At 33.0% G+C, this 27,817-nt stretch overlaps 2 protein-coding genes and 1 non-coding gene across 5 annotated transcripts; all 3 read left to right on the top strand.

Annotated features, from left to right (window-relative positions):
- Positions 1-225: 225 nt before the first annotated feature.
- LOC141722900 (small nucleolar RNA R71) lies at positions 226-332 on the top strand. Its single transcript, XR_012575897.1, has one exon. It is a non-coding gene; the product is annotated as a small nucleolar RNA R71 (small nucleolar RNA).
- Positions 333-6,073: 5,741 nt separating this feature from the next.
- On the top strand, positions 6,074-16,064 carry LOC141720798 (uncharacterized). Of its 3 annotated transcripts, XR_012574551.1 has the most exons (11): positions 6,074-6,318; positions 6,497-6,559; positions 10,319-10,372; positions 10,465-10,634; positions 10,984-11,118; positions 11,874-11,976; positions 12,430-12,538; positions 13,773-13,958; positions 14,662-14,908; positions 15,126-15,304; positions 15,677-16,064. XR_012574551.1 is itself a non-coding variant. In XM_074523425.1 (10 exons), the coding sequence occupies exons 8-10, from the start codon at positions 13,939-13,941 to the stop codon at positions 15,766-15,768; spliced, it is 291 nt and encodes a 96-aa protein (XP_074379526.1). In that variant the 5' UTR covers positions 6,090-6,318; positions 6,497-6,559; positions 10,319-10,372; positions 10,465-10,634; positions 10,984-11,118; positions 11,874-11,976; positions 12,430-12,538; positions 13,773-13,938; the 3' UTR covers positions 15,769-16,045. The 3 variants fall into 3 exon arrangements, 1 of the variants encoding a protein (XP_074379526.1); XR_012574550.1 differs by lacking the exon at positions 14,662-14,908 and having other exon boundaries at positions 15,677-16,050; XM_074523425.1 differs by lacking the exon at positions 14,662-14,908 and having other exon boundaries at positions 6,090-6,318; positions 15,677-16,045.
- Positions 16,065-17,744: 1,680 nt separating this feature from the next.
- Positions 17,745-23,036, top strand: LOC141720797 (hypersensitive-induced response protein 4-like). The gene is made up of 5 exons (XM_074523424.1): positions 17,745-18,079; positions 20,916-21,036; positions 21,324-21,415; positions 21,939-22,035; positions 22,406-23,036. The coding sequence occupies exons 1-5, from the start codon at positions 17,885-17,887 to the stop codon at positions 22,774-22,776; spliced, it is 876 nt and encodes a 291-aa protein (XP_074379525.1). The 5' UTR covers positions 17,745-17,884; the 3' UTR covers positions 22,777-23,036.
- The last annotated feature ends 4,781 nt before the right edge of the window (positions 23,037-27,817 follow it).

The raw sequence follows: 27,817 nt of genomic DNA, 5'->3' as shown, positions 1-27,817 counted from the left end.
GTAGTGATAGTCGTAGCTGTATCCACTTCAAGAACTCCTGCTACCTTGCCCTGTGGACATCTCTGGGTTGGATACTGATATTCATTAGTAGCCATCAGTTCAATTAGATCATAAGCTTCCTCATAGCTCTTTGCCCATAATGCTCCGCCTGATGCTGCATCAAGCATGGGTCTGGACTGTGCTCCCAACCTATTGTAAAAACAATTGATGATCATCCAATCAGGCATTCCATGATGAGGACACTTCCTAAGCATCTCCTTGTAGCGCTCCCAAACTTCACATAATGATTCTCCCGTTTGCTGCGCAAATTGAGTAATAGCATTCCTGAGTGCAGCTGTCTTCGCCATAGGAAAGAATTTAGTAAGAAACTTCTGAGCAAGATCTTCCCAAGTAGTAATCGAACCAGCTGGTAGAGAGTGTAACCAGCTCTTATCCTTGTCCCTCAGAGAGAATGGGAACAGTCTCAGCTTCACAACATCTTCAGAAACACCGTTGAACTTAAAGGTGTCGCAGATCTCAATGAAATCCCTAATGTGCATAGTGGGATCTTCAGTTGGAGAACCCCAAACTAAATTGAATTCTGCACCCATTGAATTATGCCAGGCTTGATCTCAAAGTTATTAGCTGTGATAGCTGGCCTGACAATGCTAGATTGAATGTCATTGATCTTGGGTTGAGAAAAATCCATCAAGGCTTTCGTTCGTGCTGCTGGATCTCCCATTGTAATGAGTACCTGAAACACAAACAAATAAACCGTGAAAGTAAAAGAATCTGAGTCAGTGAACTTTAACGACCACTGATGACAAGCACATAAACTAAAAATTAACACCGAGTCCCCGGCAGCGGCGCCAAAAACTTGTTAGGGCGAAAACACGAGGTAAAATTCAGGCAAGTATACGCGTTCGTAAGTAGTATAAGATATAAATCAGATTCGTTTCCACAGAGACTGGTTTAGGTTAAGTTCAATTTATGCACCTATGCAACAATGTATGGTTATCGCTCAATGCTAAGACAAAAAACAAATTGGGTTTTGATTAAACTAAGAGATTACACTAACAATTATAACTAAGAGAACAAGAATGGTTGAATTAATATATATGAAAAACATGGGATTCTAACTTCATTAAATACTTCATTCAATAGCCTTATTTTTCTTAACCTTAGCATGTAATGGTGATGACACTAATCAGATAACACGAAACTAGTAAACGCCAACTTTCATTGTACGAATACCCTACTACCAAGCATCCACAAAAGAGATAGAAGTTGAATAGAAACTAATTATGCTTAGTCCTTATACATCTATAAGAATTGAAAACATAACGGTTTAATGCGCAAGTTATCAATCATGATTACATAGGGCAAGTAAGATGGTTAAAATTACCTACGAATCATGCATAACAAATACATGAACCTATGCTAGCATGGCAAATTTTAAACCTCTATATTCACTATCGTTTCAATAGAGATTAACACGTTATCTTATATGTTAGCTACGCACATAAGACGAATAAGCACAAACAATACTAGGATATCAATCAATCACCACACACCAAGATATCGAAACAAATTAATTATTGAAATCCATAAGTAAATCCACTAGAATCCCATGATAACGATTAGCCCATAATTGAACTCATCGTCACCATGGGTTCATATGAAAGCATGGTATAAAACAAGGTCTTAATAAACTGAATAATAATCAAAGTACGAATAAAAAAGGTCTAGGTTCAACAAGAATGAAAACGAACATCCAAAGTTACAACTATTTTCAAATAATCACAAGTAGAAAACAAGATCTTCTTTTTCGGAGTTGTTTTGTGCTTCTAGGTCTTCTCCTTGATCTCCCAATCTTCTCGGATAATGAAAACCTTTTTTTAAGTATATATATGCCCATATTGGACCTGAACCCTTAAAATTATCAAATTTCACTCAAAAAAGGCTTTTTCAGCGAAATCAGCCGCGCATCAGCAGGCGTTCACGCGCGGGTCGGAGGCGGCCGTGTGTCAGCAGGCGGTCGCGTGCACTTCTGACGTGGCCGCGTGCAGCCTTTCTCGAAAATTCTGATGAATCTTATTTTACCCATAACTTGAGTTCTACTCATCAGAATTAGGCGATTCAACTGTCCACGCGAAGCTAACGAGATTCTCTACAACTTGACAATGTCCTTGGCTTTCAAATCTGATCACTTTTCATCATATTTCCTTTAAAAGATTATTTCTTCATTTAACTGATACCTGAAATGCAATAACACAAAAACACATCAAAATACCAACAACTTGAGTCCAAAACACCAATTTAAGCTTGTAATAAAGCGTTTCAAGTGGATATAAAATTCACTTATCACTCAACACTTGAGGTAGCTGGAGTCTGGATTGCTTGTTCATCATCAGATGAATTGTTGCCATTAAAAACCAGTGCACTTGATCCATCAACAATGTGCCCTTGACCAGTTCTTAAGGATTTTCTTTGAATCATTTCCAGTTCATATGTATTCAAAATCCAATATAACACCTCCTGTGTCTTCCTGCTCAAGTCTCTTCCTTCTCTTATGGCTGATATTTTCTATTCAAGATGGTCAGGAAGGGTGAGAAAAAATTTCAAGTTAACCTCCTTAGCTTCATAGTACTTGTCATGAAGTTGCAAATCATTAATCAGCTTATTGAATATTTCAAATACATCATTAATACTCTCCTTTGGTTTTGCCATAAAATCCTCATACTGAGACACTAGTATTCTTCTTTGGTTTGACCTAACTTCCTCTGTACCTTCACACAGTATTTCAATCTTCTCCCAGATTTTCTTGGCTGTGTCACAGTTGACAATATTGTTGTACATAAAATTGTCAAGTGACTCTATCAGAATTAATTGCAAATCACTGTCAAGATAGACTTTTCTTTCTCAGTTTCTGTGTATTTTGAAGGATCTTTAGGACCATAATGAGCTGGGATGACCATGTCCCCATCTATAAACTCTTCAATCCTTTTCATAGGAGTAAAAAGTTCATTCTTCAGAATCTGTATGTACAAGGGGTTGGCCATCCTTAAAAACAACATCATCTTTTTCTTTCATAATGTGTAGTTGATCTTATCAAAGGCTGGTATCTTTATACTGCTTATCTTTTGTGTATTTATTCTTCCAAGATCTTTATCTGTTTGCTTTCAGATTTACTTTGATACCACTTGTTAGATATTGAATACAACACAGAGGGGGGGTGAATTTAGTTTGGATATTTTAGCCTTTTTTAAACTATTTTGGATGATGAACAAAACATATTACTTTGTAGAGATATTGTGTTTAACAGAAATAATGAAGCATGCACAACAAATACAGTATTTTCAAAAGTCACTTAACTTTGTATTAAAATTAAGTATGTCTTTCTACAAATTTCTGGGTTCTTTTGTAAGTAAAGAACTCAGTTTATATCTTGAGAGAGTTACAAGAATATCTAGATATGTTTATTACTGCTAAACAAAGTACCAGTGTTTACTTTATAGATTAGTAAACACAGGTTTATACAACGTGCAATAAGATGTACTAAACCCTACTTTAAGTTATCCATAAAGCTTTCCATTTCCGGCTTAATAAATCTTTGTAAATCGTGCAGGTCTGTGACTTTCCTTTGTCAGTTAATCTTGGCATTTGATCTTGCCCTCTTCAAACTGCTTTTGTAGACTTTTAAATCTAAGTGATTAGATCGTTTGTTAATTGATAATCTTGAATCTTTAAATGGTCTGCATTCTGTACTTGAGGTTCATATCGAGATCTCCAGTTTGTTCTATAGAGATCTGACATCTCGATAAGTATAATGGCTTATCAAGATCTCTGAATTCTCTATAAGTGTGTTTGACTTGTCGAGGTCTCTGAGTTCTCTATAAGTGAACTTGACTTGTCAGGACTCCAAAACTCTGCATGTAGAAATAACTTGTCGATATCTTTGAGATCTCTATAAGCATTTTGATTTGTCGATATCTCTGATATCTCTGAGGTCTTTAATGAGAAATTGACTTGTTGATATCTCTAATCTTCATATCTTCATTTTGACTTGTTGATATCTTTGAGTTCTCTATATGCAAAATGACTTGTCAATATCTCAGGGATCTCTATATATATTTTGACTTGTAGATATCTCTGAGATCTCTAATGAAAAATTGACTTGTCGATATCTTCAATCTTCATATCATAATTTTAACTTGTCGATATCTCTGGGACTTCTCTATAAGCCAATTTGGACTTCTCGATAAGTCATTTTGGAGTTCTCGAATGACTTTTCTATATGAGTTGATTTGTGACTTGTAGATATCTTGAATTAGAACATTTTTCCTAAAACAGATTTATTCAACTCCAAGATTCTTCACCTTTTCTCTGAGGCATGATCTTGTTGATCTTCTTTCAGAGTTTATTCTTAGGCTTGAGACTGTTCACAGAAAAATACTCCAGTCTGATCTTTAACATTTTTACAGACTCAAGTAATATAATACAAAATACAGATTTAGACTATCATACAACTAAATCTTAGGGTTGTCAATTATGACTTAGTCTTGTTATAGTACATGCATGTCTTGCACAATATTCTCCCTTGACTTAAAATCATTCTTTATAGACTCTTCATCAATACTTGTTCTTCTTCACCGTCTTCTACTATAGCGACCGTCGTGGTATCATCGTCCTAGCTATCGTTGCGCACTTCCTACACCATGGTTGCTGTTATCGCCCGTTGTGATGGTCGTCGTAAACCTTCTTATAAAATTTCACCAATTGTCGTCATAACTTCTCATCGTCAATAGTCGTCGTAAGCGACTCCTATATAGGGTGAGCCCTGTAGGGGGCGCCCTAGGCTCCGGAGACGCGTTCTCCGGAACTCGTTCGTCTTCTTTCTCAGCGGTGATTCGAACCATTTTCTTAAAGATCCAATAAAATATGCATGACGATTTTATGATATAACATGTACTATTTCGGAGTCCAAAGAAAATAAGTATGCAAGTACAATTTTTCACATGCTGCCGTTATAGCCGCTGTATTTAGTGTTTCTTGGAAAGTAATCCAAAAATAAATCCCATGTCATTGTTACTTTCTATGTCTAGAAGGTTAGTAAATGGTAAATTTGTTGGGGATAATATTTTGTGCTAGCAAGTACTTCTCACAATTATTTTTAAATATTGTACTCCTATAGATATGTCATTAGATAGTGCATGATTATAATTATGTTGTACTCATTCATAATATCGTTCACACGATATTTTGTATTTTTGCATGGTTATGGTCCTCTGCGGATTCTCGTAAAAGTGGGAGAAAACTTGTATTTCTAGTTTTTGTTTTTCAAGTAGGTATTTCTAGAATAATTTTTCAATTTTTTCACAAAAACTTTTTGCTTAGTCCTAACTTTTTCTTTGTCGGATATTTTCACTAAATGAATCATCTTAGAAAAGGCTAAATTTGCATACATTATATCATTTCAAGAATAAGTCGGATTTTACATCTTTGATAGTATACCATACTTCTTTGATTAAGCAAGGTTCACGTACATTTTATTATCCTCGTTTCCGAATATCGCTAAGATAATTATGGATGGTAAAATTGGGATAAGATGTATAGCTAGTTGCTACGTGTGGTATGTTCCTTCGAGTCGAATAAATTTAATAAACTTATCGGTAATCCAAGTGTGTAACTTAGTAGCATTTACATTGATAACATTATTCGCAAGAAAGGATTATATGTTAATCATATTTTAATTAAAACATAATCATATTTTACAAACACGCCTAAAAATATCTATATATATATATATGTTCAATCAATAATATTATTTTTTTCAAATTAAAGTATTTTTTATTTAAAATATTAAAATGGCTCATGTTCAAGCTATATGTTCTAGTTCAGATCTAGATGAGTGATATGATAGTGCTCGTGTTTTTGTCACGTGTTACCTTTTGATGGATAATTTCTAATGCAAGTACGTTTATTTTAAAAAAAAACTTAGAATAAATAAATTTCATATATTATTTAAAAACTTTAATTTATTTAAATTAAATAAAAAAAATCAACACCGACACGGTAACACCCAAATGTTGAGCCCTAATAAGATGGGTTCTAAAATCTAAACCAGTGATACTGAAACAGACGGCGAAAAGAAATCGTAAAAACACGCGGCATATGAAATTTGTGTGAAAACATCAAATGTAACATATACAACTTGGTCGAAGCATGGTTTTGTTGGTGAAATCGAATTGCAGCAGAGGGTCCTCCCGTTGTATACGAAGCTCCTTCCCAATATTCAATCTCTCAAGAACCCTACCTTTCCTTTTTATTATATCCAAGGTGTCAATTCCGAGACACTATTCACTTATACAATCTTTATTATCATTATTTATGTGTGTGTATACATATGATTGTGGCACAGTTAGACAATATGACTGAATTATTATACTATCTTTAACTTTGATCTGTGAGTTTTTAACTATTTCTTCTAGTTGATAAATTTTCGAAATTCTTGCAGAAACAATGAAGAAAGTGCTCCATGAATCCCCAATACTCTCCCTCTTCCCCATATACTTTCCAGGTAATTCTTCATTTTTTTATTAATGCAAGATTTATTATATTTGTTTTTGTTGTTTTTTTTAAATAATGTTACTAATAAAATGATTAAAATCCAATAGAATTGAAATACTATCAAACATTCCACAAGATGGGGCCGAATGTTGTTTACCATAGACAAGACATCAAAGTTAATGTTTTTATCAGTGTATTTGGCCTAGGAAAAAGCGCAGTTAAAGTGCCTAGGAATGTCTGAAGTGCAGCGATTTCAAACAGCGCAAAGCGCGAAAAAGGTGAAGCGCTAATCGAAGTTTGGCTAAAAAATTAGGGTTTTGTTTTGTTACTGTATGAGTTGAGGCAAAACAAATTCTACCAAACCAAAATTAGAACTTTAAAAGCCCAGTAGAAGTAAATACTGCAGACACTTTAAAAAGGAAAAAAAACCCTTGATCAAATATCATTCTACACAAGTCACGAAATAAAGTATATCTTCGCTGACGATGATGGATTAGGATGGACAGTAGTTGCAAGCTCGTGGTGCCGGAGAGTCTTAAGAGTTAAAATCAAAATCAACCTTGAAATCTAAACAGAGTCAAAATTAACCACTTGCTTCAAGCCTTCAAGTTCAGGTGAGAGTTCACTGAGAGATAACGACGTTTGGTATACGAGGATGAAGAATAGGAGGGAGAATAAGTTTTTGAATTTGAAGGGACCACTTCAACACTTGAAAGATGATTGGGATGAAGATCTTCAAGATAAAGATGATGAAGGAAATCTGGAAGGCTGGAACTTACCCATAAACTTTAAATTTTGAATCTTGATGTTAAAATTTAGGATTGCTTTTGCTCGAGAACTCTTCTAAATACTATTTGTATAGAGTTATTGATTAAAAGAGAGTAAAACAATGACGGTTTTGGGGGAAATTAGAGTTTATGTAATTTGCAGTCGAGCTTGAGAAACCAAATTCGGAAAAAGAATACAATTTAGAGGATCTCTTTTAAGGTGTCTACTTAACCATTATATATGGTACAAGTCCACTTAGTTTTATTAGGATATATTACCTTTTCCGTATATGATTATGGCCGAAACTCATTTATTCTTAAGGAGCGTGTCACCCCTATATATGGTAGATTTCCTTGTGTATCATATTGTCAATTGTACTCTATTATTTGGGATGAGGATTAATGATCGATTGAGCCTCCTTAATAAGGGTTCATACCCATTGCTCGTTGTGTTACTCCGACTCGGATATTCAAGAGGCGGTACCTGTGTCGTCATGGGACAGGATCCGGAATCCGTGCCAGATTCATGGTCTTAAAATCTAATCCTTCTTTGTCATTGCTACCTGCTGGAATATAATTGTAGCTCGCCAAAAAATATTCGAAGTTTTCCGGAAAAAAGCATCCCTCCGGTAATAATTGCAGATCTACCGGAGCTTTGAAGGTGCCTTCGTATATGTTTGCAGATGTGGGATGGAAGACAATAAAGTTAAACACCACAAGTAGATCTATAGATATGTCTGTGTGTGTAGTGTATAAAGAGGAACTCTACAGTGGATTCCGTCCACATTCTTTTTTGGTTATAAATAATAATTGGCAATAAATGTCAATCAGGAAAATATTACAGGAGAACATTGAAACCTAATAGGGAGCATATATAACCTAATAAAAATGTCAATAATGTTTAATAATTTAAGAGCTATAGATTCATTTAGCTCAATCCATACCTCCAAATTTCCGCTCTCTTTTCATCTATTAGCTCAGTATCTGGCCCCCCAAATACACTTGTTATATTTAATGAATTTAAATTAAAAAATGTTGTGTTCTCATTTCTGTGCTAAATGGTGGCTCCATGTTCTAAAATTTTCAAAGTGCCAAATCTGATACTCGGATATTAGGGATGGCAAATTAATCCAATCCGACGGATATCCGATCCGAAACCCGAAGTTTTGGATATACCGAACCCGAAGTTTTGGATTTGGATTTGGATTTGGATTTCAACTATACCGAACCGATACCCGATCCGAAATCCGATCCAAACCCGAAGCCCGATTAAAACCCGACACATTTATTATAGATTATATATAATATTTTAGATGTAATGCATATAATTTACATAGTTTTCTTGTATTATTTGTGTAATAGTAGATTATTATCAAGATTATCGACACTTGTTTAGTGAATTATAACTTTTTATTTCAAAATCAGCTTTTATTATGTAAGATATACTTTGTATATATTTATAAAAATAATAATTTGTGATAAAATACTAAATATTATGTTATCAACATATCTTAGATATTACTCAGCATGTACCCGTGCAATATAATGTGTTTAACTACTTATTAGTTAATATATTTTAATTTTGGCTATCATATAAATGTGATTAATAGTGTTTGTATGTATAAATAATACAAAATTTGACTACATTATTCGTAATTTTGGATATCCGAAAAATACCCGATCCGATCCAAACCCGACGGATTTGGATTTGGATAACCCGAAAATATTTGGATTCGGATTTGAATTTTATAATACCCGATCCGAACCCGACCCGTTGCCATCCCTATCGGATATGTATGAATCTCCGTGCCCGAGTCCAATTATTTAGAGCAGCTGCACCTACCGGATTTGGTAATGCCCAGAATAATACATGGGTGCAGAAAGCAATAGGTACAGATAATTACTCTAGTCCCTTCAATTTTTTCTAAATCCCCTATATATTATCTTTTCACGTATATAGTAGAGAAGTAAGTACTTAATATTCCTTTCTTTCCTCTTCGGTAATTGTTCATAGTCCCAATTGAATACTTTCCGCTTGGGTAATTGTTCAGATTTCAAATTGGCCCATATGATTTGTAGAGATATAGTCTTTATCCATGACTGTTGATGGAGTTTACTTTAGTGGATGAATGAGGTCTCAAATATAATGAATTGGTAACTTCTAGTCAGGGTCTTAAGTTTAACCTTCTAGTCTTCTATTGTAGACCACAAAAAAAAATTAGATTTGTACAGGCTGCTGTATTTCTTCTCCTTATGTGAACCTTAATATCTTACCAACCTCAGAACTCCACCCCTGCTTATATTTTTGTGATGTTTCGGATTGGACTTAAAAGCTGTAATCCAATTTCTGACACAGTACACCAGCATCACAAACGATTTATATTTCTCATTAAACAAACACATGAATCACTATTTCCTTTCGGTAAAACACAGAACACACATAAAAATCTTTTAAGAGAATAATACCCAATTTTCGATGTTCCAATCAAGAGTTTAGGCAAATTAATTTGACCCATCTAACTTTGGATGACAAATTATATTCCAAAACAAACACCACTTCTCCCTGTAGTGTGGCACTACAGTTTAGTGTATAATGTGTAGACTTTCTTGCACTACTACCGCCTCTTGTGCCCCACTGGCATTGAAGTGTATAATGTGCTGACTTTCTTGCTTGTAATTGCAATGGATGTAGTTAATTAGGTTGTAGCTTTAAGTTGTTTTTGGCTTGCTGTTTAAGTGCTTGTAACGACAACCTGCTCTTTGAAATATCTCTCTGTAAGTGATTACTGATAAAAATTTCTTAAGAATTTACATTCTGGGTTTTGTGCATTACATAATGACCAAAAAATGTACTTTAGAAACTAGAAACAAAATGGGCGAGAATAGTTGTAAGTTTAAACGTGGCTTATGTATTTGTTAAGTGAGTGATAGAGTAATCAAGCTATGCTGCTTAATATACAACCCCTGGCATAATCTTATAGATTCCTAAATGTTTTCTGAAGATTCCTAGGCCTTCTAATGCAAAGCGAGGAGGAATCTCTGTTTGTTTTCCCAAGGTATGTACCAAGTATCGTTATTTGCATGTTGCAGTCTTGTTATTTGAAACCATTGTATCGACGCCTTGATGCATGTTTAAACTTTTCTGTAGTTTTGCACCTCCGCTTCAATTGAAGCAAACGGTCATGCAAATAACAAAGGATGGAAAACTAATGATGATCCTCCTCCCATAAAACAGATGGATTACTGGGAAAGGGAAAGATCTTATGTTGACTTGCTGCTCAGTCCTTCAGAGGATGATTAAATGCAGTGGCCCTATAGGTTAACTTTTAATGTATTTTCCTACTAATTTACATTACAGAAGAATATCCTGGTTACCCAGGAATATGGTAGAGGCTTTCTTTTTCCAAAATTCTTTTATTACAATATCCCTATAGGCTTTCTTTTTCCAAAATACTTATTTTATACTCGGTGAAGTTGATGTAGTGCTTCTTTTGTAGTTTACGTGTGTAAATATATTCACAGATCATATTTGCAGGTAGAGAAATAGCAGGACAGTAAAAATTTAAGCAAAAGAGTTACTTGTGTACATGAATGTTGGTGATTATTATCAATCCGCATATATTAATATGAATTTGTTGACATAGCTTCCTTTCTTTGTCTTCCGTAGTTTTGAGTTTCGACTCCGGATTTCCCTATCATCTTGCTGGAATCTCAACATGACATCGCGCATCAGGAACATTGACAGCAAGCCATTTAGTTTCTCAATTGGCTACCATACATATTTGTCTGTCTCAGATATCTGGTATGCACTGACATTTCTGAACATTGGTACTCTGCAACTGGTTTTAATGTGTTGTCGCATGAATCATCTTGTTTTTGTTGATGTAATGTGAAATAAACCCAAGATCATTGAAACAGGACCAGGCTAAGTTGGCAGTGACATTTAAGTACCTATTAAAACCTCTTCTATTTGTAGATGGTTTACTGTTTTCATGCTATGTATGTATGTCATTAGTAATCTTTTGCAGATCACCAAAATGGTTTTAGTGAGTACAATGCTACATTTTCAACTCCTCTCAGTGTCAGTTTCTAAGAGAATATGTTACTCACTTGATTGAAAGTCAAAGAGGGTTATGCTAAACGCTGCTTCGATATTCTTTTGAAAGCATTTCCTTTGCTTTAAGTAGGTGAAATAATGATAAGTGTGTTCACCTTTTACTTTTATCAACAGAATATGAGAGAAAAATGACCACATTTTAGTACATGCACAACACATCAGAATAATAGTTGAAACATGTGTGTGTGTGTGTGTTATATTTACATAAGTGACACTTGGAGCCTTTTCAGATGTGCCATTTAGATATTTTCCCCTTTATACTGTTATTTTGATCATTTGCCATATAATAATAAAGGAGAAAGAATGTAAACTTTGCGATCTTGTTGGTTAATTAGATTTCTTGATACTATGAAGGCCTTTCCGGAGTGAAATTTACAGAATTTAGCTCTTCCTCTTTTGTTTCTGCTACCCGAACTGACCAAAATTCATGTTGTTTACAGTGATGCGAGGATTGAAGGTTTGGAAACATTGGGTTATCTAGACAACCTGTCTGATCGAAAACACTTCACTAAACAAGGAGATGCAATTACTTTTGAAACTGAGGTATACAGTCTTATGTGTGGGTTCCCTAGTACTTGATATTTTACGTCAGTCGTTTAAAATAAAATGAGCATAGCTGTCATCATCTCCCCTTTAATGATACTCTTTTTCAAAATAAGGGATTTAAAAACTAAATTATGTACTAAGATTAGTGGAGGAAAAATGTGTTGTATTCTCCTCATATGCAAGTGTCTCTTTGCCCAAACCAAACATCTTTTTTTTTAACATTGCCCAATATGCAAAAACTTGTTTCGGCTGATGTAAAGTTGCAATAACTCTTATTTCTTTTTGACTTCGAGTTCTATCTGTAGTTTCACGTGTCAAAATCTCTGATAGTTCTAAAGATAGATTGTTTTTGGAGCAGCTTCAAGTGGAATGATGTCATGTCAAGTTTGTAAAAACTTGAATGTACTGCCATGTAAATGCTCAGAAGTTAACTTCTTATCTATTTTTCAGGTGGACCGGGCTTTTCTTTCTACAGGAGATTGTATTGCAGTCATCGATCATGGAAGGAAGAGTGTTCTCTCTTTGTATACGAAGCTGCACCCTTTTTATTAATTATAAGGTGTTAATTTCGAGACTCTAATTCACTTATAAAATCTTGATTATCTATGTGTGTATATGTACATATGATTGTGGCACAGTTGGACAATTTGACTGGATTTTGTACCATCTTTAAGTTTGATCAGTGAATTTTTTAATTTTATTAGAGCAAGTCCAATGCTAGATGCAAAATGGCTATAGCCATTGCTATAATTTGGCACCAAAAAGTGTTTTTTGGTGCTAAATTTAAAGTTGCACTCTAATGCTAGTTTCAAATTTCCATAAATCTTTTAACTTCTACTTAATTTAATATTGTTTTGATACCTTAAGATGTACAAGACAACAATTATTTAACTTTTCCCGTCCATTTGTAGTAATAGACGATGTGGCAAGGATGCATATATGCGTCCTTGGTTTCAAATATAGAACCAAGGATGCATATATGCATATTTGCATCTAAGTATGGCACCCCTTTGGAGTTGAGTATTTTTACATTTAGTGCTATAATATAGCAATATCACCAAAGATAACATTGCATTGGACTTGCTCTTATTAAACTGCTACTTCTAGTTGATAAATTTATGAAATATCTGCGGAATTAATGACGAAAATGCTCCATGAATCCCCTCCCCCATTGACAAATAGTTTCCAGGTAATTTTTAACTTTTAAATTAAAGCAAGATTTATTATATTTGTTTTTGTTGTTGTTTTTAAATAATAATACTAATAATGTTTTTGCTATAATTCTTATTTTTATTATATAAACTTATGCTACTAAAATCCATTAGAATTTTTGCAAAATAAAAAAATTCCACTAGAATTGAAATACTACCCAACATATTACTTATGTTATCAATCAACTATATTGGGAGGTTTAGGAATAGTGTCTTACCCATCACCGAGACTCATAAATACATTTATTGGATGCAAAAGTATCACCTTTTAAGTAATCACATTTATAATCATAAAGCTCATATAGAGACTCAGAATACCATATATAGTCATTTGTACCTCGGAGGTATCAATTTTTTGGTCACAATAACTCATTCTCATTCTGAGTGGTGTACACAATTAATATGTGTTACCGACAATTTTAAATCATACATATTTTACTTATTCATGGAAGTGATGTGCATGACTGTAACATGACTGTAACATGAGAAGGTCTAGTTATAAGTTCTTTAGATTAATATTATTGATCTTGTTATAAACTTGTTTTTTCTTATAATTTTCTTAATAAGTGTCCTGGTTTTCAGCTATTGCTAGAGGAAACCGTTGCAGGTTATCTAAATCTATAGCAACTGACCATGATTGGCTCAGGTGAAGCCTCCAAATACTATTCTTGCAGATTCTTTTTTACCGCTCATCCAATTAGATAGAGCAGCTGCACCCTACTTGATGTGGTAATGCCCAGAATAATACATGGGTGGAGAAAGCAAAAGGTACAGATAATTACTCTAGTCTCTTCAATTTTTTTCAAAGTCCTTATTTATTATCTTTTCGACTTAGTATTGCTTCCTTTTCTCTACGGTAATTGTTCATGTTCCCAATTGAATACTTTTTGCTTCGGTAATTGTTCAGATTCCTAATTGACCCTTATGATTGGTAGATATATAGTTTTATATTTTCATAACTGTTGATGGAATTTACTTTAGTGAATGTATGAGGTCTGAAATATAATGTCTTTCTAACTTCTAATCGGGGTCTTAATTTTAGCCTTCTAGTCTTCGGTTGTAGAGGATAAAGAAATATTAGATGTGTACAATACGTGCTCCTTTATTTCCCTAGTCCAGGCACCGTTACTAAAGTCTACGTGATTTTATCTTAACGGCAGATACTAAGATTGCAGTTTTCTAGTGTACTCGATTAAGGGCACAATGATGAAAAACATAAGGCGGAAACATGATAGAGCTTTTTATCCCGTTTGCTATATTGTTTATGTATATTTTTTATTAGAAAAAGCTACATTTATAATAATTTTGTAGCATTTAATTATGTATTTAGATATGATGAGCCCAGCTCTTAATCGGCCTTGGTTCATTGAGGTTTTAGTTTATATATGATTAGCCCAATTGTTTAGGGGCCTTGGTATGTTATTAGTGTGTTCGGGTTTTATTTCTCAAAATATACTATTCATTGCTGCAGCCACGACATTCTTCTGGTTCCTTTCTACCTCCATACGAGAACTAACCCAATCGAGAACAACAATCGAATCTCAACAACCATTATTCGTGATGGCCGAACTACGTGCCATAAGTGCAAAAGTGGTGTTGACACCAATATGATCTCTCTCTAGCAATTTTATTCGCTCTTCTATTTGCACTGAGGAATTATTTTGAAAGAAAAGAATAATGAACTTTGTTTCAATAGAAAGAAAGTCCTAGTTCATTGAGTAAGATCAAACTTGACTTCAAGAAGTTTGTACTCTTAATTATAAACTGTGCTTACCTTCTTAAGAATGGATGGTTTATGGTTAATTATTCATGAAAGAGATATTCATGCCTGTAACATGAGAAGTTCCAGTAATAACTTCCTTTTGATTAATATTATTGATTTTTTTGTTGTGTTAATTTTATTATTATTTTTTTAATAATTTTCCTTGTTTCCAGATATTGCACGAGAAACCATAGCAGGCCATCTAAATCCGTAGCTGACCATGATTTGACTCTGGTGAAGCCTCAAAGCAATATTCATGTGGATTCTTCTTGTCCTTCGAAATATGTTAAGCAATTGCACCCTACTAGATCTGAGAACACCCAGAATGATACAACGGTGCAGAAAGCAAAAGGTACAGGTTATTTATTATTTTAGTACTAGATTAATATCAATGGTTACTTGTTTTGCTTACTTTTTAAGTATATGCATGGTAGCATTATTTTCAAAGATTATAAAATGAAGAAAAGTATATTGAACGTAATAGATGTAGCAAGGTCGCCTTTCATTTCTCTCTGTTACAGTATTACTTGTGTAGTTGTATCGTCATATCAGTTTAGTTGTATGGCCGCTTCACATGTGACTGGGGAAGATAAAGTAATTAACTCATTTTATGAAGTATTGGATCATATATACACCACCTGATTAGAGCATGTGGTTGATTATAATGTTTTTTTTTGTTTTTTTTTTTATTTTAACATCATTATATTGGTCATTTTCTTTATAGAGTGGTACAAGCACGACTTTTGTGGAGAATGTTTCGACGGCATCAATGAAAGCTTGGAAGTGAAATGGAAGGAAACATTGTTGAAGAGGTGAATATTGATGATGACATCGACATAGAAGTTGACATGGTGGGCGGGGAACTTGTAGGAACGGTTGATGTCGTTATTTCAAAGCAGAAAGATTATAATTCTGCTAGAATTACTAGAATATTTGACCTCAACGTTGTTCAACCACTTCCTAGATTTTGACCTAAACGGTTCCTATTGATTTTGACAGGAATGATGTTCCCGGTTAAAATAATAGATTGTAGTATTTTCGTTTCTAAGACCTAGGTAGTAATGTTTTATTTGTTCAAGTTTAATTATTATTAGCTTTTCTTTGAAAGGCAGGAAATAACATTGATAAAGGCTCTCAAGAGGCCCGAAACGATATAAGTGACCATTACAATGGACTACAACATATCCCACAGACACACAATAGAAGTGAAAGTGAATGACACCGGGAACACAGAACATAAGCAAATGGACTGCAAGAAAGGAAACATGGAAATAAACTAAACTATCTAAAGAAGACCGCCAGATCAGAAGGAAATCTACTCCTCACAGAACCTGGTTATTCGAAGCAACTCCACAACATCAACATCATTCATAATCACATCCTCCAATTCTCCCACTAAACTGGAGCAAAATTACAATCCTTTATATAACCCTTGAGCATGCTTTATCCTTTAAGTGCTAAAAATAATATATTTTTTGTTAAAAAAGGTTACGTGTTTTAATTAAAAAACAATCTGCTAATTACAATAATTTTTATTATTTATAATTTAGAATAAAGGACCCAAAACTAAAACCCATAACAGTACGTTTATCATAAAATGTTTTGTAATTCACAAAATTAATACTAATAGTTGGGAAATGATTTTTAAAACAATTTCAATTTAGCCCGATTTAAGTCCCAACAAAACTATAAGTTTAAAATCTGATTAATCAACTATTTTTTAGAACGATGCTTATATATTTCAATTTTATTGACTCTCAATCCGACTCGAGTTTCATTTATATATGTAAAAAATAGTCTATATTTAGTCGATTTTATCAAAAATCTAAGGTTCGAATCCTCTTAACAACAATTTTTAAAAGATTTTCAATTTAGACTATTATACCAAAATTTCAAGATATGAATTTTCACAATAAAAATTTTAGAATTTGGGTTGTAAATTTTAAACACTACATGCTATATGCTAAATAATAATAATAATAATAATAATAATAATAATAATAATAATAATAATAATAATTATTATTATTATCATCATCATCATCATCATCATCATCATCATCATCATCATCATCATCATCATCATCATCATCATCATCATTATTATTATTATTAATATAATGTTATTAAAATTATAATTTTCCGAACTGTAAAAAATATTATAATATCAAAAAAAACCCATAATATATACTAAAAAAGTCGGTCCGGTTGTAAGATATATCATAAATTTTTTAAATATATGATATTTTAAAATTATTTCAGTGTTTCTTAACTTAACAATCATATTTGATTATTATCTTTTAAACTTAAAAATATAAATAATTTAGTATAATAAATAAATAAAGAAAAATTACCAAAAATACAAACTTTTCTAAGTTTTTTTTGTAATTTTACTATTTTCTGATTTCTTTTTTTTTTTTTGTAAAATATGGAATCAAACAAAATCAATCATATATGCAACTAGTTGGATGGGGTTGCAGAAACTCGTCAAAAATTGCATGCAGTTGATTTCGGTTGTCAAAAGCCGTATTTTGCAAAAAAATTTGAAAAATAGCATCTTTTGCAGATTAAAAAGTATTTTTACAAATATTTTTAAAAAATGACAATAATTTTGCAAAAATATTTTTAAACTTGTTTATTTTTCAAAAAAGCCCATAAATAAATAAATTGATGACAAAAATGAAATATAATATCTAGTACTGAAACACGTAAGAAGCTTATGTATCATACAGAAAAAAGACGACTATTCTAAAAATTAACGCCTAACAACACAATTATACAAGTACAAGCCTCTATCCGTATCTAATCGAGATCTTCTTCGTTGTAGTACGACACCTCGTGGTTACTGCATATATTCATATATTTAAACTCCACTTATTATTATTACAAAACATAAAATCAAAGTAAACATAATAATAAATATACAAGAAAAATGGGAAACGTGTTCTGTTTATTCTGTGGATGTATAGGCCAATCTCACGTTGTCGTGGTAGAGAAATGGGGACGCTTTGAGAAATTAGCTCAACCTGGTCTTAATTTCTTCAATCCTTTCGCCGGAGAGTTCATCGCCGGCATCCTTTCCACCAGGATCAACTCCCTTGACGTCAAAATTGAGACCAAGACCAAGGTCATCCTTTCGTAACCTCCATTATTTTATTTTTGTTTCCCCTGACATCACGTACGTGATCCACTGTATTTTTAATCTCGATAAATTTGTTAATACTAGTTTGTTGATGCTGAGCTAAATTAGAGAATCAAATTTGAGTTACTAACTTATGGTTTGGGGAATAAATTTAACTTAACTTTTTTCATTATACACCTCATTTTTAGCCACTTTCGTTGTTTGCTGGAATTTCATATTCATACCGTTGTACCGCATGATCAATCACTTATGACTTGAATTGTAAGTAAATTGAAAGTGTCTTGTGACTTAAGAAACGAGTAAAGAGATCAGACTGTGCCTGAGTGTAGCACACATAATAAGACCGAGGGATTAAGTTAATTGAGATTTGTAGGATTAGGTTGAATGGGATTTTGAATATTGTGACACCGATGAATATTTAGTTTTTACTGTTTTACCCCACTTTCAATTTAAAGTAAAGTTTTGTAATCAACATATAATTGACAATAGTTAAGAGTAATATGTGGCAGTAGCCAGTACCTACTTCCTAGTAGAGATTTCATGTTGTGTAGTATAGTATTTTATATCTTTTTTTGAAGTTTGTGTTATTTAAATTTTTCTTCGGTGAAGTCAGTATCGACTAAACAAGGAAATTTGTAAAATTATTTGATCAAACTGAGCAGAAGCATAATAAGCACGGTTGCTCCCCAGTGATCTCCTTCTATATATAAGGAAAAAATATGGTAGTTGAATGCTTAGGATTAATTTAGTGGTTCTGTTGATTAATCCATTGAGTTCTAGTATAGGAATTAAATATTTTTTTCGGAAATGTTCATTCCATTATTCAGTCATGTTAGTATATTTTCTATATAAATAAGTAGAGCTACACTAGTATATTATTCGTGACTAGTGTTTTTTTAATCTTGTATTGGGAGATGTATCTGATTACCTCGGAGCATTAGAGTACAAATTGATCATCCACAAATTGACTTTTTCAAACCCTTTTGAGTCTAGTTATACTTATGTTTACCCTTCAGTTCTTGATTCTGCTGCAAGGTGATGGTAGTAGTAGAAGATATTCTTGCAGTGCCAAGTCCTCTATCACATATTCACATCATATACCCCCCCCCCCCTCCCGAGGTTCCCTGCATCACTACTATTCTGCCAAATAGATTTTTTTTGTAAAACAATATACACAGTCCTTGCTTGCACAACCTTGACCTGGTACTCATGACACTAGCCTCGTAGTTTTGCTCAACACAAACAATGAAGAGATAACTAGTGAAAATTACATTTCACTAGTCTGTCTCCTCATCAGTTAATTTATAAAAGACATCAGCTGACAAGCTACATTGTAGCTGACAAGCTAAATTGTAGCTGATAAGCTACAAGGTATACTAATGTTTACCCCTTCAGTTCTTGATTCTGCTGCAAGGTGATGGTAGTAGTACAAGATATTCTTGTAGTGTGCCAAGTCCTCTATCACATTTTCACATCATATACCCCCCCCCCCGTTCCAAGCATCACTACTATTCTGCCAAATAGATTTTTTTTGTAAAAAAGTATGCACGGTCCTTGCTTGCACAACTTTGACCTGGTACTCGTGACACTAGCCTCGTAGTTTTGCTCGACACAAACAATGAAGAGATAACTAGCGTTTCCTCATCTGTGAATTTATAAAATACATCAGCTGATAAGCTACAATGTAATAGTTTTAAAGTACTTGTTATTTCCAAAACATATTCCTAAGGCCGAAAGAATAAACTTGATATTGCTTTTTTAAGTTCCATATTCAAGCCCCTTATGACACCTACTTGTTTTTACTGTTGAGACGTCTTCATTTTTGTATTTTGTTTAAGGTTTGGTATTGTGATATATAAGAATACTTTTCCCCTCGTTTCTTGGAAAGAAGGCTGTGGCTTTACTTTAGGCCAGTTTTTTGAAATGCGCAAAATTGAAAAAAGCGCAAGTTCCAATTTTGAAGCGCGACTCGCGAAGCGCGATTACTCGCACGATTTTTGCTAGAAATGAAATTATTTACATATTTATCTCTATTTATACATAGATACTTCTGAAGATGTTAGTTCTAATATTTAACAGTAGAATGGTACTTAAAACATTTTCAAACATAATAATAATTAATAAACATTTATAAAAAGTTTCTAGCTTAGTAGAAATAAACATAATAAAAAGTCTCCGTCTTAGTAGAAATATCAACTTAGTAGGAATAGCACACAATAGTATTGAACTATCAGTTGATGACATTTAGAAAGTCAAAGGCTACCAAATTAATTAGGCTAACATGCGATTTTCACAACACTGCTTTAGGCTAACAGAGGCTCTTAAATATATAAGATCTGTTTACCGGATTTTCTTTACACTGATATATGAACTGGACACCTATATTCTTGTTCCATTGTGAGTTTGTACCCAGTGGAATGGTCATAATGATCCATTCTTTACCGTTAAAAGCGAATTAACAGGAGCGTGATATAAGTTTATTTAGAGATTTTCCGTTCACCTTATTGTTTTGAGAGGGCTGGTCATCTAATGTTGCCCTTAATGTTTATTCTGACTTTAAAAAGTCATAGGTAGCTTTTTGGGGTAGTTTCCACTGATTGGGTGGTTATAAGTTTGTAGTGATTGAATTATGATTATTCTTTAAATATGCACTTTTCTCACTTAGCAATGTATAGATTTGTCAGAAACACATCTCTCTTCTGTTGGTATCTCTTTTTCTTGAAAAGCTCTTCTTTGAAGGAAAATAGTGGCCTATTGATTTAGGCTAGGATTTTATCAGTGGTGTTTCTTATGAACCAGTGATGAAACTCTCATTTTGCAGGACAATGTTTTTGTGCAAATAATTTGCTCGATTCAGTATCGGGTTATAAAGGAAAATGCTGATGATGCTTTTTATGAGTTGCAAAATCCCAAGGAGCAGATTCAGGCTTATGTATTTGATGGTAAGCTTCCTAGGGCATATTAGTCTAGTTGTTTTATATATATGTGTATAATTCAATTGCGTAATATTAATGTATCTTGGCATGGGTGTACAGATTATTCCCAGTCTATAAAAGGGAGTCTGTTTGAAACTGTTAGTTCTGTACAAGGGTATAAGAGTGGATGGCATACCAATAAATTTCTAATTATCAAACTCAACAACATTGTAGTATTTTTAACTGGAAATGGATGACTTTTATACTTTTATCACAAGTATTCTTTCTCTTCATCGTTCCATTTGTCTACACAGTGGTTCGGGCACAGGTTCCCAGGATGACATTGGATGAGCTTTTTGAGCAGAAAGGTGATGTTGCTAAAGCTGTCTTGGAGGAACTTGAGAAGGTACTTTACTTTGCTCCTGTAATAGATCATTATTTCCAGTTCAATGTTACGGAATGCAATTTCTTCTTTTTTATTTTTAGATGAAATGCATTATGTGCTTAATGCTTGTAGACTTTCGCTTAGATTCTACCAGTTTTCTTAATTTCCTTGTCTATTATATATTTATATCTGTTTCATTATTAATTGAATGAACATAATATATATTTATAATGCAGACTTTTGGTAAGAAAGAATATTAACTGCAAAAGTAGATTTAAAGAAGGTGACTTTTACTCCTAGATTAATTAGCGCATGCACCATTTTTGCTACATGAGATTCTTCTCTAGGTAATTAATCTTAAGTTACCCCTTCCCCATAACAATTTTTTAGCATTTATAGGTTCTTTTCTATCATTTTGTTACTGCCTAAAAGATTGTCACCTGGGCATGGTTTTTGTGTCAGATCACCGAACTCATAATACGAAAGAGTTCTATCAAATTATCAGAATCCAAATTTGTTAATGTGTGTTGATTTAAATTATCAGGTCATGGGAGAATACGGGTACAACATAGAGCACATACTGATGGTTGATATCATTCCTGATTCCTCTGTGCGTACAGCAATGAATGAGATTAATGCAGGTAATGGTTACAGTAAAGACATATTATTTGCTATGTCACTTACTATCTTCGAAGTTCTGAACACATAATATTCAATATATATTTTTAATCACTTCTTTAAGTAATCGAGGAGAGTAGAAAATCAATTTAGTTTCCAAGAACTACCCTAGATAATGTCTTAGAATTGTTATAGCGGGCATCACCTAAGTACACATATTAAGATTTAAGGGTGACCAATAAATATATAACTGTATTTTTGTGTTCTTTACTTTTTCCAGCATAGTACTTAATAACTCACATGGTATCGGATAGTCTATTTCCTACTAAATACATGTAGCTTTTGCGAAAGACGGTTAATAACCTTTCATTGAACTGATCAACTAAACTGCAGCACAAAGGATGCAGCTTGCTAGTGTTTACAAGGGAGAAGCAGAAAAAATACTCTTAGTTAAAAGGGCGGAAGCAGAGGCAGAGTCCAAGTACCTAGGTGGTGTTGGTGTTGCGAGGCAGAGGCAGGCAATAACAGATGGGCTGAGAGAGAACATATTAAACTTCTCCCACAAGATTGAGGGAACATCTGCTAAGGAGGTCATGGATCTTATAATGATCACTCAATACTTCGACACAATTAAAGACCTTGGAAATTCGTCAAAGAATACAACAGTATTCCTACCCCATGGTCCAGGTCATGTCAGGGACATCAGCGATCAGATTCGCAATGGTTTGATGGAAGCAGAGAGTGGTTGTGTCAATGACGTTTAATTTTTGAGAAAGTGAGCCTTGGTTAAAACATGTTTTCCTGGTACAGTTTGCTTGCCTTCTGTTAAGTGCCAGGTTAGTAATAAGTTCTTGAAAAAGAACAGTAAGTTACAGTATGATAGTGTATGAGCATATGTTCCTTACACTTTTTCTAATGCTTACACACGAGAATGCGAGTTAAGATTGCATGTCATTTTTTATATTCGTGGTTGTTGGCTGATAATGATTTACTATAAGATGAATTACTTTCCTTTTTTGCTAAACCGAGGCTTACATATAGTCTGCCAAGCTTTCTTCTTTCCTGCCTTTTCTGCATATTCAATTATTTTCCACGTGTTTGATCTGTTTTTTGGAACCTGAACTTTCTCCAAAAGGGACTTTAGATCCCCCTTGATTGCACTGTCCAGTATGTCTTGTGCGAATATGCCCTTGATCACATTTGATTCAAGATCAATGACAGGCCCTTTGAAAACCTTGGATAGTGGAACTAGCCACTTTCCATAAAAAAAAAATCAAATTACTTCCGTAGATAATAAGCCGTCATTGTTAAAGGCATAACTGGCCATTACTTTTTCTTTACCCCTTGAAATCTGAGCTTTCCTCTTCATGTGTTGGTCCATTTGTGCTATGACATTCACAGAAATCGATAAATGAACATGCACATTGACCCACATTAGGCACCAATGAATTTATACAACCACTCCACTTCCTTGTTAATTAGATCCGGCAAATCAAGGTCCATTTCATCCCCCCCTTTTATGCCTCTGCTTCCTTGATGTAATATAATATTCCATCCCTATAATATTCTAGAAAGTAAGTATTATAATATAACTATAACAAACTCATTATATAATTGTGTGGGAGAACCCCGGATGAACTGAATAATCACAACAACTCTTTTTTGGAAGTGAAAAACAATCGACTCTCCTATGATTCAATTTCAATTCATATAATGTAAATCATTATATTTAAAAGCCTTTCCAATTTAGCTTAAGATAAACAACTACCGTTAAACTTTGATAAATTAATAAATTTTTGTAATCCTGACCCGGGCACTTTAATATAAGATAATAATTCGCTAAATTTATAAAATAATATTTTTTTTATTAAAACATATAAGTCTCTTATCACATATAAATTAATAATTTATTCTTTTATCAAAATTAAATATTTATTTTAGAATGTACCTTCAAAATAAAACTCCGACGTATATAAGTTACGTACTTTTAAAATTGATTTTTGTATTTTTTCTAGTATCCTTCCAAGTGCATTACAAAACTTGGCGTACTATGAAAAATTACGGAATGTCACTATTCTAAAAATATCTTTTTTTGTTAGGCTAACTCCTCCATCTCTCGCTTCATCTTCATTCTCGTTTTTTATAAGGATGCTAAATATTTGTTCATCATTCAACAATTCTGCCATCACTTCATTTTGACAAAATAATAACTAACCTTTTCGGAATCCATATATTTATAAACATATGTTAAAAATTTAAAAACTGTATATATTTATCAATAAATTAATAAATAATTAATATATTGATAAAATAACAAATTATTAATTAATTAATAATTTTCTTTGATTCCGGGGTATTAATTTATCGAGATTTACCAGTAGCAAGTTTAATTTGAAGGCAAATAAAATTATCAAATAATCATACATTTTATTAGTTTATCTTTGCATACCTGATTTCCATGTATAAAATATGAATAGTGTCAGGGTTCCAAGTTGGTATTCAAAACGAATTTCAAAGGTCACATGTAATTGTGTGGTTGACTACAAAATAATTAATAATAATTGACAACCTGTATTCATAAAAATTCCATTTGTAAAATCATTCCAAGTTGTCATTCTTGTCACATTATTCTGGCCTAATTTTGATACCAAATTTAGTACATATAATACTCATAAATAAGCAAACAAACCCAAACATACTCACCCAGCGGGGTCTGAATAAAATTCTACACCTAAAAGGGGTGAATCGGTGTTATAGTTAATTATGACCGATTTTAATAAGTTACCAAATATTCATCAAAATATCACACAACTTGCTGTTAATTCCGATATATGCTGTCAGCAAGCTGACACTCGATATGAAATGCAGAAAATAGATTACAACAAATAAATAATACAAAGAATTTTAACCAAGTTCGACCCCTATATTTAATATTCTACGTCCTGGTCCCTTACCACCCTGGTAAGAGAATATATTATTATTCACTGAAATGATACGATTACAAAATTCAATAATATATCTCCCTCTATCCTTATAATATATCTCCCTTTATCCTTTGTTCTTAATAGCAACTTGCTGATAACACCTGTTCTCTTGAGTAAATTGCTCTTTAAGCCCTATACAAACATGTATAGCCTTCTCTAACAATTAACCTCCCTGAACCCTTGTTATCAAAGTTCTACTACTCAGCAACAAATGTTTACACCTTGAATAATACAAATTTAATGAAATACAATCGAAACTATGAAATCTGTGAATATTGATAACCGTGTATACGTAAGAGATCAAACTATGAATATTCAAAGAATGCAGATTTGTATTTTCTCAGATGGTATGGTGTATATTTCGTGGATCAAACTCAAAATAAAGTATACCCAAATGTATTTATAGATTAAGTTAAATTTCGAATAAACAACAAAACTTCCAATCTTGACCAAGTCTCACAGTTATCTTGTTTTAATTTAAATGTTAAGATAATCCAAAACACGTTTAAACTAAAGTTAAGATAGATTGAAAAAGATTTAAAAACGTCTATCATCATCATCATCATCATCATCATCATCATCATCATCATCATCATCATCATCATCATCATCATCATCATCATCATACCCAATAATACCGCCTATGGCTGGGGAGGTTATAACGTACGCAGCCTTACTCTCATTCCAAAAAATGAAGAGGTTGTTTTCTCAAAAGACCCACGTCTTGTGTGTGCACAAATATGTGTGTCCTAAATAAAAAATGATAAACAATGGTATATAAAAGTAAATAAAAGTAAGCGAGACAATACCTCCGCCCATGATTTTCTTCACACGGGACTTACCTATTCCATAAAAAATCGTCGACCAAAAGTAGTTGTCGTAAGTCCCTTCTATTTCTCATATTACAATTACTTTGATGCCCCAAACTCAATCTTTCCCCTAGAGATTCAGCTCCAAACTAAATATTTTGAATTTACCACCCACCTGAACACATCTGTTCTACCAAAAAAAAGCCCAAATTTTTACAAACCCTAATTTTCCCCTATTTCCTGTAGACATATTGAGTGATGATAGAAATAAAAGATGAGGTTGGGTCAATTTGACAAAAAGAGGAAATATAGAAGTTTTGGTGAAGAAAAATGCTAAAATGAGGAGCACATTGAGGAATTGATGAACCTATTTTTTTAGTTTAAATTTGGGGTCAATTTAAAAACGTCTATCTTTAGTTTAAATAAAATACCAATCTTGAAGTAAGTTGTTTGGATAAAAAACGTTTATAAACATTTTACTAAAAATTAGGAAATGGTTTGAATAAAAGAGTTTGAATATCTGAGGAGATCTAATATATATAAACACATTACTTATATCATAGAGTCTTTACAAAAAATCATTCTTATTTAATCTACTTGTAAACCGCAATTCTGGTTTATCCTGAACAACTTCCAGCGGTAACTGAAAACTCGCTGATAAGCCTGCCAAAACTTTGTTAGCTTGCTGATAGATTAATATTTAATTTTTGCAAGACAGAGTTAGTAACGGTCTTATAAATCATAATCAGTTTGCTAATATATCATTAAGATAAGCTGTAAACTAGCTAATAGTGTGACCATCCAAATCATAAGGGTATCAATCTCCCCCTTTTTGATGATTAAACAACATTTAGGAAAGTATATGATACTCCCCCTAAATCATATATCACCTGTTCACAATTATCTTAAACATAGTTATATCTTAAGCACTAAACATATAATAATGACTTAAGATAAACTGGTAATATATTATAACAGAACCAATCATCCAAATCAAACCAGATAACATTTATGGTGAAATAAATCACCAAGTTCATAAACAATCAAATTTAAACACACATAATAAGTGAACTTAATCACTTAGTTCAAAAACCCAAGTACTTAACAAAACATCAAATTCAGATTATATTAACTTAAATTAAGTACTTTCCTAAGTACTCCCCCTTAATCATTAAAAAGTTCATTAAACTTAAGTTTGGGCATCAGTCTTCTCAGGTTCATCCTTGTTGTCCTTGTCAGCAGTGGATGTTGTGCAAGACATGCCTCTAAAATAACAAGACTACGTCAATTTGACAACCCTAAGTAAGTTGTATTATAATCTAAATTTGCATTTTGTATTGTACCACTTAAGTCTGTAAAAATGTTCAAGGGCAGACTGGAGTCTTTTTCTGTAAACAGTATCAAGCCTAAGAATTCTATCTGGAAGAAGTTCAAGAAGATCATGCCTCAGTAGAATTATGAAGAAGCTTGGAGTTGAATAAATCTATTTTGAAAAATATATTCTAAGTCAAGATCTCTACAAGTCACAGATTAAGTGTTATAGAGAAGTCATTCGAGAACTCCAGAATGACTTATCGAGAAGTCAGGAAAGCTACTAGAGAACTCAGAGATATCGACAAACCAATTTGAAGACATGAAAAATGGAGATATCGACAAGTCATTTCTTCACTAGAGAACTCTGAGATATCGGTAAGTCTATTTGTCACTAGAGAACTCAGAGGTATCGATAAGTTTATTTGTCATTAGAGAACTCAGAGTTATCGATAAGTCCATTTGTCATTAGAGGACTCAGAGTTATCGATAAGCCAAAGTGAAGACATAAAGATGAGAGATCTCGACAAGCTAAATTCTCTTATAGAGAACTCAGAGACTTCGATAAGTCAAAACAACTATAGAGTGATTAGAGATCTTGGTAAGCCAATATACTTATCGAGATGTCAAGTTCTCTATATGCCAAACTGGAGATCTCGAGGTAAATCTCAAAGTACAAAATGCAGACCAGTTCAATATCC

This window comes from Apium graveolens, chromosome 4, assembly GCF_009905375.1.
Source record: "Apium graveolens cultivar Ventura chromosome 4, ASM990537v1, whole genome shotgun sequence".
Lineage (NCBI taxonomy): Eukaryota > Viridiplantae > Streptophyta > Magnoliopsida > Apiales > Apiaceae > Apium > Apium graveolens.
The sequence above is the reverse complement of the archived record's forward strand: the minus strand, read 5'-3'. Positions and strand labels throughout refer to the sequence as shown.

Excerpts from the sequence above, each read along its gene's own strand:
- LOC141720798 (XM_074523425.1), top strand. The coding sequence starts at position 13,939 with ATGGGTGGAGAAAGCAAAAG. Across the intron at positions 13,959-15,125 it reads ATGGGTGGAGAAAGCAAAAG|ATATTGCACGAGAAACCATA; the intron begins GTACAGATAATT and ends CCTTGTTTCCAG. Across the intron at positions 15,305-15,676 it reads AACGGTGCAGAAAGCAAAAG|AGTGGTACAAGCACGACTTT; the intron begins GTACAGGTTATT and ends TTTTCTTTATAG.
- LOC141720797 (XM_074523424.1), top strand. The coding sequence starts at position 17,885 with ATGGGAAACGTGTTCTGTTTATTCTGTGGATGTATAGGCCAATCTCAC. Across the intron at positions 21,037-21,323 it reads TCAGGCTTATGTATTTGATG|TGGTTCGGGCACAGGTTCCC; the intron begins GTAAGCTTCCTA and ends TTGTCTACACAG. Across the intron at positions 22,036-22,405 it reads AATGAATGAGATTAATGCAG|CACAAAGGATGCAGCTTGCT; the intron begins GTAATGGTTACA and ends ACTAAACTGCAG.